Here is a 13,936-nt window from a genome sequence, read left to right on the forward strand (position 1 = left end):
ACAAAGAGTCGAAACCGCTCTCGATACTACTGTGAAAATAATAGCGAGATTGTTAAAACAATAGATGTGTTGTAGTTGCGGAGTGAGTTTCTTTTCTTTTACATTATCGAAACGGGAATGTGCGGGTGGGCGAGCGGCCAGAGAGCGGTGAGCCGAAGACAACGCCAGAAGAATTTAGTCGAATATGGAAGCGGCAGACAGTAGTGAATGCAAAAAATTTCAGCGCAGAAAAACGCGGCACAGGCAACAAAAAAAAATCAGAACAAAAAAAACAGACAAAATTAAAGAAAAATACCCGAGCAAAGTGGAAAAAATAAGCATTAAACATAAAATTTTAATTGCGTTTTTGTGCTTTCTTTTCTATTCTATCGCACTTTCATGCATTTTACATTTGGAAAAAGCAAAAATCCGGGAAAAAAACGCACAGCGGAAATGAGAGTGAAAAGTAGAAAATTGAGAATACGCTATGTTATGTTGGCTGTTGAGTGCGTTCAAGCAATACCATTTCGTCGTACGTCAATGCAAAAATTTATTGTCAACATATAATCGCATAATGAAATAACATTCATCAAATGTTTTGTCTTCTCGTCTACTCTTCGTTCGTTCTTTCACTTTTTCTATATTTGAATTCACTACACATTTACATTTTCCACCAGCATACACAAACTGAAATAAAACATTTTCATGGACTAAGCAATTTTGTCCCGGGTTGTTGGTCTATATTGAATTTCGCCAAGTAATGCAGTTTTACGGGACACAACGAAGACTTTTCAAGTTGTTAACTTTAACTGCAAACAAGTCAAGCCACACACACACACAGTTCCCACTGTTTACGGTTCATGAAAGTACACATTTTAATGGTACAATTTTGTGCAGCTCTTGAACCGAAAATGAAATTATTATCTATATAGTTTTTTCCCTCTCGCTCCCTTTTTATAATCAAGATGTTCGAAAAACTAACCCTTTAAATGAAATAAAATACGATTCAATTACATAAGGTTGTTAGAAATAATTTTTGTGAGCCGTTTATATTCGCTTTCCGAACAAATAGTTTTATAGTCCATTTTATCCTAAAATGTAAGCAATATAACGTACCTTTATCTTGTATCAGGTTATTTTGTGACATGTCGTCTCGAATCACGAAGTCATCGCGCATCGGTGGCGGCATGAAATCCTCCGGAAATTCTTCCGCTGTGAAATCCTCATCTGATTGGCGAAAATAGAGGGAAAAAATTTATCAGGTATCACATAAACGAAAACATGAGCTATTACACATTGTATCAAAAGTATCGAATTAAATCTATTCACGGGGCACGTGAAATACTCTGAAATACGAAAATAGTTTGAACAAAAATGGTATCTCGCAACAAAGTAATTCCGACAATTCTTTGGCTTTCCCAATGAGATAAGATTTAGTTTCATTCCGAAACTAAGAAATTCGCTGTGAATATTGCGCAGTGCAAAGCATATGTCTCAATTTCCTGCTCCATCTTCAATGAGTGCAAAAGAGTGTTTTTCTATTATTATTATTTTTCGCTTTCTTTACGGAAATTACACAGAGAGAAAAACATTAATATTTACTAATACATTTTTGAGAAACGTCAAAACACAATCACTGTTGTGTTTTTTCCCGCTAAATAAAAGAACCTTCTATACATGCGCGCAGCATAAACATTGACAATTGAATAAAGAAATGAGTGGGAAGAAACAGAACAGTGGTTGTGTTTTGACATTTTTCAAAAATGTTGCAATAAAACGTAATAGATTTCTCTCTGTGTACTATTCACAAAATTCAAAAAAGTTCATAAACTTTATGAATGAATGACGAAAATTGTGAATAAATCAACTATTTTACTTTCTACTTTTTGCTTTCTTTTTGTGTACTTTTTTCTTCTTTTTTCTTTGTGCGCATTTTAGTCTATCTCTTAAATATTTTAATATTAAGCGAATTTCAATCAAATGTCTTTTTATCTTGTGAACATGGGAACAGATTGCATTTGTTGCCGAAGCATTTTGTCATGTTGAATGCACCAATGGAATAATGCGTATGTAATAAACAGACGTATGATTTTGCTGGCTACATAGCGCCTGCTGAAAATAGCGAGCTGGGAATGTCGGTTAGGCACTCGCTATAACAATCACTTCTATTGTTTATAATATTAGTATAGTGATATTATAAGCAATAGGTGTGTTTGTTATAGTGAGGATCCAGCCACCATTCCCAGTCCCCTATTTTCTGTAGGTGGTATCTAGCTAGCAGAATCATACGTTTGATGATAAATTCGAAAACAACATGCAAACAATAGTTGTCTAGACATGTTCCAAAATTGGCCAAATCCATAATTTAAACAAAATTCATACTGTTATTTGTAAATAACAGAACGCATTTTATATGACTGATATATTTATTAACTTTTTTTGTGTTTTCGTTTGTGCGAAGTGGATTTTATGAGTTGGCTTAAGGCAAAAACGATACAATCTTGTTGAATCTCTGTGTACGCACTGACATTTTCAATATTTATCCCATTTCGGTATTAAAGTTGTAGTCGTCGTCGTTGTCGACGAGAAACGATGACCAAGCGCATCATACAAAGACAAAATACAAAAGGAGCGAGCGAGAATTCATTTGTTTGAAACATTTTTAGAATGCTCAAAGAATGTGTTGAGTATAAAAAAAGAAACCATTTCCATTTCGTTGCTATATATATATGAATTTCAAAAGTAGTCTTGTCTGCCTGCTATACATTTGCAACTTTTTCATGTTCAACATATAGTTTATAAAAAGAAGTCGGAAAATTTCAAACTTGTGCGAAATTCTCAGCGATCAAAAGAAATCAAAAATACTAGCAAAGATTTCATCATGACACAAAAAACATGGAAAAGTTAACAGGGATAAAAAAAAACACCCAGCAGTGGGTGTGGGTGTTGGAAGAAAAAGAGAGAAATATATAGTCGAATAGTTGCATAAATGTTAACATTCGCTTTTTGATGTGAAATACATATAAACTACAATGAGTTGTGCAAAAGTGTAGAGCGTACACGGAGAAAATGTGTGACAGAAACAACGGAAATAGTTGCATTCTTCCTTTCAAGCGCAATGAAATAGTGCAAGACAAACTTTTCAACATTTTCAAGTGCACAACAACAACACCAACAACAATCATACACATAAGAAGTGATTCGTTCGCATCCGCATCCACTTCCGATGAACTTTGTTTTCATCGAAGCGATATATTTTCTAATAAATGCACTCGCATCTTCGAAGCTCGTAATTGATATATACGAACAACAAAATGGGAATGTGAAGGATTTAAATTGATACGATGTCAAAGTTTTTGGGCCAATTTTGTTCGAAAATTCAAACGACTTTACAGGAAAATACTTTTCCACTTGTCACTAAATAAAATTTTCCAACTTTCCAACACGCATAAACTTCAATCTAAATATGTATCAAAACAACTAAAGTTTTATCGAGAGAAATGATAATATTGAATCTTAATTCTCGAATTTTCTTTCATCGATTTCGAATTTTCGATGTTCGATGGGTTTTTGCGTACGATTTGTTTATTACACAAAATCTATTTTACGAATTGAGGTTAATTGAAGTTTTTAAGTTAAACGTATAAAAGCATTTTAAAGAACTTAAAATATAAATAATAAATGTTGACACCCGTCGCTTTTCAATTCGAATATAATAAATATGAATTTATGTTTGGCTTGCCGATGTATAGCCCCAAGAGCAATCACACCAAACCATCAAAAATAAATAATAAATGAGTATTTAATAACCACTTTTGAAGACGAAAAAAATATATATTTATATAAAATCGCTTGCAGTCCAATTCCAGTTTAAATCTTTCATGAAAGCATGACACGTGAAAACATTGACCGCTATCCAACATTTATTTTTTCATTTTTTTAAATATTTAAATTGAAACATGATGTTGGAAAAAGTGTGGTTCACAACGAACGTAACATGATACATTTTCTCGAATAAACTCGAAACGTGTAGCAAATGTTATTTTGTAGTGATATAATTCATTTTACATACAGCTTGAAGTGTATAAAAACAAACGGTTCGCATGAAACTCATAAGCCAGACATGATAGCATATATTACAAACTGGAAAAAATAAGGGTGCACACAAATCATTTCTGACTAATTTACTTGAAAACTTTTAAAATGATACAAATATCGTGTTTTTTTGTCCACCAAAAAGTGGTTTAGGAAAACATCTAAAAAAAACTATTCAAATATCAGGTGTATTAAATCGAAACACCTAAACTTTTTTCCCTCGGCAAAACCCGTTTAATCTTGATTTGAACAAAAAAAATCTTACTCCAAAAGCTATTTTGTAGTGTGCTAAGTTGTTAATCGGTGGAAGTATCGGTGCGATTAGCCAAAAATATTTTTATCGGTAAAAGTGCTTTCTCTCTTTCTCCTTGCACATTTTGATGTGGGTATTTGACAAAATACTATTTGTTCAAAATGCCGAAAGTTGAAAATATCAAGATATCAAAGGTGATGTGTTTGTTTTGCGAGCAAACGTTAGCGACGAAAATAAATGAAGCGATAAAAAGTTTATTCGGCGCGAGTCGCAAAAGTAGTGGAAAATGGATTCTTTTCGGTTCTTACATGCAATGCATAGTTGAAATGAAAAATCGACTCGAATGTTCTTTGGCAAATGGTCGCGTGTGTTCAAAATCGAAAATCGCAAAAGCAAACGTAATTGTTGACACAGGCATCTCTCCATATCCGTTTGGTTCGTTGAACAAATTTAGTGATTGTGCATCGTGTGCGAGTTCGTCTCATATGGAAAAGCAGCCGGAATTTTGTGGTTTCCACACCGAACTCTGACCCACTCAATCTTTTTCGGATCGCCCCATTCTTTGTCGTCGTCTCCCCGACAAAATAATATTTATGGGGTTAATTTTGTGATGTCATTTATGGTGCTTTACTAAAATATTGATTCAAAGCGTGATTGTGTGCCACCACAGATAGATTTAAAATAGCAAATTTTACTGCAATCTTCGAACTCTCGGTATGGCAAATTGTTATTATTTTCGAAGCAGCTTTAACGGTTGCCAATGATTTTTGGCCAGAACCATAAACCGGCGAAAATATTGCGAAGCGATAGAGTATAGAGAGAAGAGAGTGAAGAAGAACGATGGAATGGTTTGCAATACAATGCATGACTGGGAAATATGCATCTTAATCCGCTTCAACGCCAGCGATATTTCAAAATTTAAACCATATTTCGTTGTTCGCAAATCTCGACGTTGTTTTGGCAGCATCCATTTTTATTCGCTGATCGAAACGAAAGCGGCAGAGAGGGTGAAACAGATTTGGTGAGAGAAAAAGCAGCTAGAAACACCAAAAAGTTATCATTATTGATTTTTATTTATTTTCACGTGATATATCACAAGAGATCGCATTCATTTTGTGTGTGCAATTCAGAAAATCGTGTTTTATTTTTTGAGGTAATGCGGTTTTGGATGATGGCATATTCGATATCAAATTGGTTTCACGTAATATGGATTAAATTTGTCTCTTATTGAATAATGTTCTTTTCACTGCGAATTTTTTGGTATTTTACTATTTTATGTATGTGGATTTTGGATGGAATAATTGGAAAACTTTATTCGAAAAGAAATGTGAATTGAATCCTGGCCAGAATCCAATGTACACTCTACCATCTTTTCACGGCTATTGGCTTGAATTTTTGGGCGTATTATTGATTTCTGATCAATATTTTGGCAAATCAATACAATTAACTATGTAATGTACGGATGCTTTTGTTCATTGTTCGAAAATAATCTGCATATTGTCTTCTGCCACTTCTATTCATGGATATTTTTGTTTTATTGAAATTTTTTAACATAGTTACCATAATCTTCTTAAAGCTAGCCGACCTTTTAAATTTGGTTTAGCCACATGGGGTGTTTGCCGAATAACAAACTCAATTAATTCGGATGAAACATTGTAAAATATATTTTAATACAAATATATGGTTACCAAACGAAGCGATCTATAAAAACCTTTAATTGAATTTCAGTTCGTTTAAAATGAAAATATTATGAAATATTAGTGCATATAATGTAAGAAGATATCTGTTTTCAATGTATATTGTCAGATTTCCTTTCCCGTTGCGTGTTTTTCCCTTTCAGATTATGCTATTAATGATTTATGAGAAAATAATCGATTTTGGCATTTGCGATTTACTGAGTTTATTGAATAGTGTTGAGTCATTGGTGTATTTTACCAACAGCCACAGTAAAATCGTAGTGTTAACTTATTGTTTAGACCAAAACTTTCGAACAAAACAAATTATTATGTATCTAAATCGATGTTTATTAAATAAAAATTTCAAGTAGATACAACAATATATTGGCAATATATTCGACTTTATACAAATTTTTTGAGCTTTTTAAATAGTTTACAAGGTTATAATTGCTTACAATTATTTGAAAGATTGACACAAACGCATATGTGACAAATACAATCTCCCCAACCGCACTAAACTGAAACTAAAACTAAAACGTTCGAAAACAGTAAAATGATAAAATCGCAAAGTTTATTTAAACTTTTTTTCTAAAATCGAAATGGAATTTAGTTAAAAGTATCAAATTTTAATTTTAGAGTTTGTTACCTTTGCTCGTGTATTCACAAGGTATTCAACAAAACATGCATTTTTAGTGCATGATAAAACTATTCAAATGTCTGTACCAATAAGTTAGTGTCGACTGTCGAGAGAATGTTCGGCCATTTAATTAATTTCGAAAGTTTTGAGAACTATCTAGTCTTTTCATTTATTTGAAATGCTGCAAAAAATATTGCAGAAAAGTTGAATCGTAAATAAACATATTGCGTGTTTTGATACATCTGTTTAAATGTGGCATCGACAACATTTTAATATCATTTAAAATTTGAATATTATTCATAACTGTTTTGATATCTGACAATCGTCTTTACAATCAACCATCAAAATATTTGTTATTGAATTCAATTTAAAGTGACTTTATCTGTTTTAGAAGAAAAAATATCGAGTATATAAAGTAGGAATTTTAAAATTAATTTTATTTTATGTAATGTTTCTTCACATTTGAAATTTTATTCCCTTCAAAATTGACTATAAATTCAAAGTCTCTTAGTTTCATTGAACGTCGTATCATAGTTTTTAAATCGAATCACCAAGAGCAAGGCTTGAACATTTTGTTCTTCAACAGCAATAATGCGTTCAGTTAAAATTTTATCCGTCATATTCTTGATTTTGGTAAATGAAAATAAATATATTGACAAAATAACTATCGAAACTTTGAAATTCAGAATATTTGTTTCTTTTTACCGGTTGTAGTAAATATGGATGTTTTGGCTGGTAGAAAAAGATCCTATCCCGGTCCACCAATTGAATATATTGCAGGATTTAAAGTGAGAATATTAACGCCCGAAAATAGACATAAATATCAACTTTATTACGATGAAAACGATGTCTTTTGTGGTAAATGATTTTTGGTTACAATTGACAACGAAATGAGATCTTTCAATGATTCCAACGCGGATTACTCAAACTACCGTTGTGTGAATTTTTGTATTGGATTTTGAATTTTTTATTTCAAAATTCTTTGACAAATGTCCGAAAAATGAAACGAAATCTTTGTTTAACTTAAAAGTGAAGAACATAAGTCGGAGAAGCCAAAAAAGAAGAAGAACTCAAAGGTTTATACACTGTCCCGATCAGATTTTGTATCAGATGCAGCCTATGAACAGTATCATAGGGGATTATAACAGTATAGAGTCTTGTCCGCTTGTAAGCAATTTCGATTTCACTATAGCTCTTAAATAAACAAGTAATCGCTTGGTGAATAATCTCATGACAAAGAATTTTATAATGACTGAATAAACTAGCGCATGAGCTAATTTTCGCACTTAATTCATATATTTTTTCAATTTTCTGTATTGTATACCCCAATTTATTTCACAACAATTTCAAATAACCTCTGTTCCATTGTATTCATTGAGTTCCAGAATATTTCATCTGTGCATTTTCACGTGTTTTTTTAAGAGATAGCGGTGAGAGCTTCGTAAGAATCTATAAAACTTTCAGTCCAGTGCGTCAACATGTCATATTGTAAAATGGTAATATTGTAGTATTCAACTTTTTCTGAAATGTAATTTATTTGTAGGTATCAAATTTTAATTTTCTGCTTTGTTACCTTTGCTCATGAAAAATATATAAGCTCTTCACACAGTAATTTATTCCAACAGAACATGCATTTTAAGTGCATGATAAAACTATTCAAATAACTGTAATTCGTTGGTAAGTGTTGAGAGCATTTTTGGTCATTTATTTAATTTGGAAAGTTTTGTGAATTATTTAGTCTTTTCATTTATGTAATGAAATGTTACAAAAATATTGTCGAAAAGTTGAACCGTAAATACATACACTGCGTGTTTTGATATATCAAAAGTCGGTTAAAATATCTTATGTTAGTCTTGTATTTAATTCCAATAATTTCGTTATATGTGATAAATTCTTGGAAATTCCGTAGTCATTTCATTTCGTTTCTAATGTATAATATTTGATAACATAAAAGCCGTTGACATGATATTTTCACACCTTCGAATTGCGATTCATCGTGTCACCAAACTGAGTGGTATTCATTTATTTTCTTCCATTATGTTATAAATGTTGGTATACACATCCGCGTACGAGGTGGCCGCTTTAATGTGGTGCAAAGCTAGGGTTAAACATTTATTGCTTCAACATATCCTTCATCAAACGAGTGTGTGTCGTGACCTCAGATTATTGTTGGTTTTAATTTGGCATTTGAAATAGAAAATGTAATCATTTTGTACAACTGGAGTAGTAATGACTCACTAGTGACTTTCGAGCTGAATTAAAGCGATAAAGTATTTTAGCCGAGACGAATGTGCGTCGCACATATCGAATTACAGCGTTTGAAAAATGAGTTGAAAACCGTTGAACGAGCCAAAACACTTACGAATCGAAATGAAACAGTTGTTTTTATTACGTACTCAAACCTGAACAACGGGAAATTGGCGAGAGATTGAAAGGAAGAGTGTTGCGGAACAAACAATGCAAAAGTCGCACACACATTAAATTTCGCTTTGGAAATTGCGTTAAGATGTAATATGATCACGTATGCATGCGAATAGATGAATTAAATCCTAAAAGCCTCTACTTTTCGCCATAATAAAAGCAAAAGAGTGTGTGTGAGAGAGAGAGAGAATAATAGAGAAATATGAGCGAGATGGAGTAACCAACTACTTCATCGTTGCTGCGAAAACGTGCGACGCAAGAATTTCAAAAACGTAGATAAGAATCGATTTGAAAATGTTTTATGCAGAAATGGCAACAGTAAAAACAGCAGCAAAAGCATCAGCTTTGTGCATGGCAGCTGCTCCACAATCCGTTTTCACATGACACAACACAGCCATGGCGTGCTGATTGTCTAGTGAAAATAGGATTATTGTTGTTCGTTGTCGTTTGTTGAATTGTACGGTAAATTGTTCACTAGAGACACACTGAAATCGGCACTGTAGTGTATACAATTCCATCTCAAAATGTTTCGGTTAAGATAATTTCGGACAACAAAAAATTGTTTTAAATGGATTTTATCTGTGCATACACACATACGTAGGTAGGACTGCCATCGTAAAATCCATAGTTTAACCTGTGTATTTCTTATGATCGTTTCGTTCCATTTCTCAAAGTACAAGAGGCGAATATATGTATGTGCTCTACACGATGGTTTTTACCTTTAGTTTGATACTAGCGAGTGTGTGGCATTGACTCGGCGATTCGATTTTTGCCCATGGCCAAGATCTCTTGAAAATAGCAAAAGTCACTACCTATAAATTTGAAACGGTTTTCAGTATCAGACAAAACAAAATCGGCCCCTCGAAAAATGCCTTTAGCAATGTAATTGCTTTACAACGTAAACTTCTTGGCATCCATACCATACTCACATGCTCTTTCTCTCTCACTCTCTACATTTATCTGCATTATACTATCTTCGAAATGCATACGATAAAGTTGCAAAATTGTATTTGCCATTTTCTCTGGCTATAATTAAAACATTGTTGCTTATTACGACAGATCATCTCATACATGTACGAGTTCATGTATATATGTACGTTGCATCTTGGTAACTTTTTTCTCTCTTGTCAAGTCGACAGCGGTAAATCCCATTGAATATTTTAGAACAAGATAAAATGTATGCAAAAACAAAATGACAAAATATGTGAGTATGTTTTTAAGGTAAATTTCAAGTTTGAAATTTCACAAATGAATTTTAAGTTTTTTGCATTGTTCATTTTTTAGTGAATCCGATTTAATGTTTTAATACATGCTTTTAGCTTTAAGATGAAAACTTTCAAGTACTTAGATTTTAAGCCAAAATATTGGCTTAAGCTGTGGCTAAAGCTCCAATTATAACATATATAAAGATTAAAGTATTTGAAAAAAAGAAACGGGTTTTCCCTTTCATTATGCATGCATATCAAAGAATCGGATTAATTGTCATGTGGATCCAAATAAATGAATGAATGAATTATTCGCTATTTAATATTTCAATGTTTTACTATTGAGTGCTACGGTTTATTTTCCATCGCATAGAAGATGCAGAGGTTTTTTTTCAGCCATTCAGCAGATGTGTAACATCGGTTTTGATATTCATATCAACGCTTGAAACCTCGAAATCGATAAATGCATCTGTTAGCTCAACTGCGATAACTTTGGTCTTATTATGATTTGTCGCTAAGTTTTTGAATCCACATGTGCTGCGCTACGACTACAGCATAAATAATCGAGTTTTTCGACGACGACACCGGCAAAAACAACGGCAACGATGACAAAACTTACTTCACTCTTACTAACAGGTACCAACAATGCATTATATTGTTATTGTCGTTTAAAACGACTCGTTTTGGCGACGTTACTTCGGATCAATTTTTAAAATTGCACAAAATCCTCCGTTCATGCATTCATCGCGCAGACAATTATCCAATGCATATATGCAGAGATGGAGACGAGGAAAAGGAGATCACTTTATCGATTAGAATCATTAGGTATGTAATGTTACTGCATCGAAAACCTATCATACAGAACATTACTTGATCACATCTCGCTCCCCCTATCTTTATTGTTTTTTATCCTTTGCGAACATAAGAAAAAAATCCCAAAACATTCCAGACAAGCAAAAACTGTGCTCAGGATTACAAATACGAACCGATTGTGTGTCAAATCAAAATTGAGTATTTGAATGAATGAGCTGCTAATATATTGAATAATTGAAAACCCAACGGCAATGAGAGAAATAATTTTTTCTAAATTGAAACCTATTATAGCGACTCGTAATGAAAAAAAGTTCCATAATTCATTGAATTTCCTTTACATATTGTTTGTCATTGACAGACAACGAAAAACCAATTGTGCTGTGAATTGAATCAATGGCTGTCATTCTATAACCATAAAATTGTTTCCAACATCAATTTGTACTTGATTGCCCCCATACCAATATTGTCAAACCCCGATCAGTTTTATTGTGTCGTGCGCATCTCCACACCCACGTTTTAGAAAGGTAAAAAAATAAACAAAAAACATCAAACCGATGGCAAAATTACGCACCATGGTTATACTTAAAATTCGATAAAATTGAATTAAATATCATTTACGGTGGCAAATTGAGGTTTCCACAATCGGTTTTTGTGTACCCATAATGCGGCGTTAATTAACGTGAGCTGAAACTGTATGTGTTTGTGTTTTTCAGCGGCAATGCTGTAAAGGTGCCGAGATTCATATGCCAACGATAATGCCATGGTTATGTTATTGGTGTCGCCCGCGCGCATACACAACGCACATACGTATACAATGAATTGTGATAGCGCTAGATTTATTTAGCACCCGCTGCATGTATGTGAAAATATAATATTTTGCCGATGAGTCAGTTTTAATAAGTGCAAGTGGCGATGATGTGAGACGACACAAGATTGATGGGTCGTATCGTCATACTTCAAGTCCTCTTCCGAACACATTACCATAGCTTCAGAATCATGCTTCTTACTGTGCTACAAAATTTCTATTTGATCTACAATTAAATTTACCTTATACCCGGTAATTGAATTTGAATACGGCTTGAACAATGGCAAACATTTGTGTACAGCACAAAAAAATGAAAATAAATTACCTCTCGCGTCACATCAACAAGGAAAACGAAGTATTAAGAAACAAAGTGGACAGGTCTAGACAGCATTATGTATACAATATTGAGCTTTCAATTGAATTGTGTACGTGAAATTGAGTTTAAAAGAGGTAGGCAACAGCATTGTTTGAAACGGAAACCGAAATGTTCCTTCTTTTCGCTCAATGTGGAATTGACAGCAGTGTAAAAAAAATCCACCCAGCACCGCAATTTGGCATATGATATTTTTTTGAGAATGTCAATCACTTTTGACAATGAAAAACTCTGATTCATATTTCACTTCAAGACCATGAGTCGTGGTCCACGGCCATCCTTCGTCAAAACCACTCAAACGTAATGTACCCCTTTTTCGTGTCATGACTGTACACATCGAAAAGGTCAATATCAAGTGAAAACTTTGCCCAAAGTTATTTAGAAGAATGTTTTTCTTCTTTTTTTGTCAATGGTAACATCAATATTTCCTTGTTTGTTTTCTAACGACGAACTTTACACTTTGCATATAAACTAAAATGAATCGATTGACATTTTCGAAAATCTATGCAATAAAGCGAAACTGAGTTCGTTTAATCGCACGAAGTTTTGCAGCTTGATTTAGAAAATCTTAAGTAGCGTGTGAATTTGATTTTGTAATTTCATTTAATCGATCGGATGCGAGAAAATTGTCTCTTTAATTGTTTTGAGAACAAAATTGGTGAAGCTTTATAAACAAGAATATTGACACGTTTCTTTTATTTGATCGGACGTTGTTTATTGTTTGTGCTGCTGAAAACTTTTCGGTAAACATAACAACAGAAGTACAAAATTGACTTGAAACTTAACTGCATTTCAGTCAGAGAAAATTCTTTAAGTTACACGGAAGTTAGTAAGAGGGAAAGAAAACTTTTAATGAAACAAACACTTACTTTTGACGTTACACTTCTACGTTGACAAAACATTTTTTCCCTACCTAATTAACCACATAATATTGATAGTGAATTTAAAAATGTAAACTTTTAAATTGGTTCCCATTATTAGACCCAAATATTGAAATGACTAAGGTACAAACCAATCAATTGATTAATGTTCGAGTTTTGTTGAGGTAGTGGTAAGAATTCTTGGAAATGTTGGGAAAATACTTTCGACTTGAATAAGTGTATGCCACAATAATTAGATTCGCTTTTCACCAAATTTAAATTTTCTGAATATTTTTCCAGGCTTGTGCAATGTGCATTGTGTATCAACTTGTGTACTTTCGATGAAAAGCTATATGGAACGAATTATTGTGCATTGTGTATGATTTTCATCTGTTCATTAATAGAGGATTGTGTTTATAAGATTGATTTGTTGATCTTGTGAGAATGGAGCGCATAAATGCTAAGGCCATTGCATTGTATCGAGATTCAAATTAAAACTAGGATTATTTATCCAATCACATTGACCTTAATATCGTAAAATTGTGGAGAACACTTATTGAGTGATCACCAGATGCGTCTTAATTGTACTGCAAAATGGAAAGCATATTAATAAGGTATGTTGAAACAAATAGTTCCAAACTTGATGAATCCAAACTTGATGAATGATTCGAATAGAGATGATGTTTATCATTCCAACAACCGGCTAAGCCTATGAAGAGACAAAATGCGAATTCCCCTCATCTGTGCCATCTTGTATTCCATAGTTGAACTCAATTTAGTTACAATGAATTGAATCGAAAAAGAGAAAAAAAAAAAAAC

General features: G+C 33.0%; 1 protein-coding gene across 2 annotated transcripts in view; it reads right to left on the reverse strand.

Annotated features, from left to right (window-relative positions):
* The window catches only part of LOC116341134 (neurotrimin-like), a 94,504-nt gene that overhangs the window by 58,430 nt on the left and 22,138 nt on the right, over positions 1 to 13,936 (reverse strand). For both annotated transcript variants that reach the window (XM_031768029.1, XM_031768028.1), the window contains one exon: positions 1,096 to 1,206. In XM_031768029.1, the coding sequence (XP_031623889.1) occupies positions 1,096 to 1,206 (111 nt within the window). The remainder of the gene's footprint in view (positions 1 to 1,095; positions 1,207 to 13,936) is intronic.

This window comes from Contarinia nasturtii, unplaced genomic scaffold, assembly GCF_009176525.2.
Source record: "Contarinia nasturtii isolate CC-2019 unplaced genomic scaffold, AAFC_CNas_1.1 Cnas_scaffold_695, whole genome shotgun sequence".
NCBI lineage: Eukaryota > Metazoa > Arthropoda > Insecta > Diptera > Cecidomyiidae > Contarinia > Contarinia nasturtii.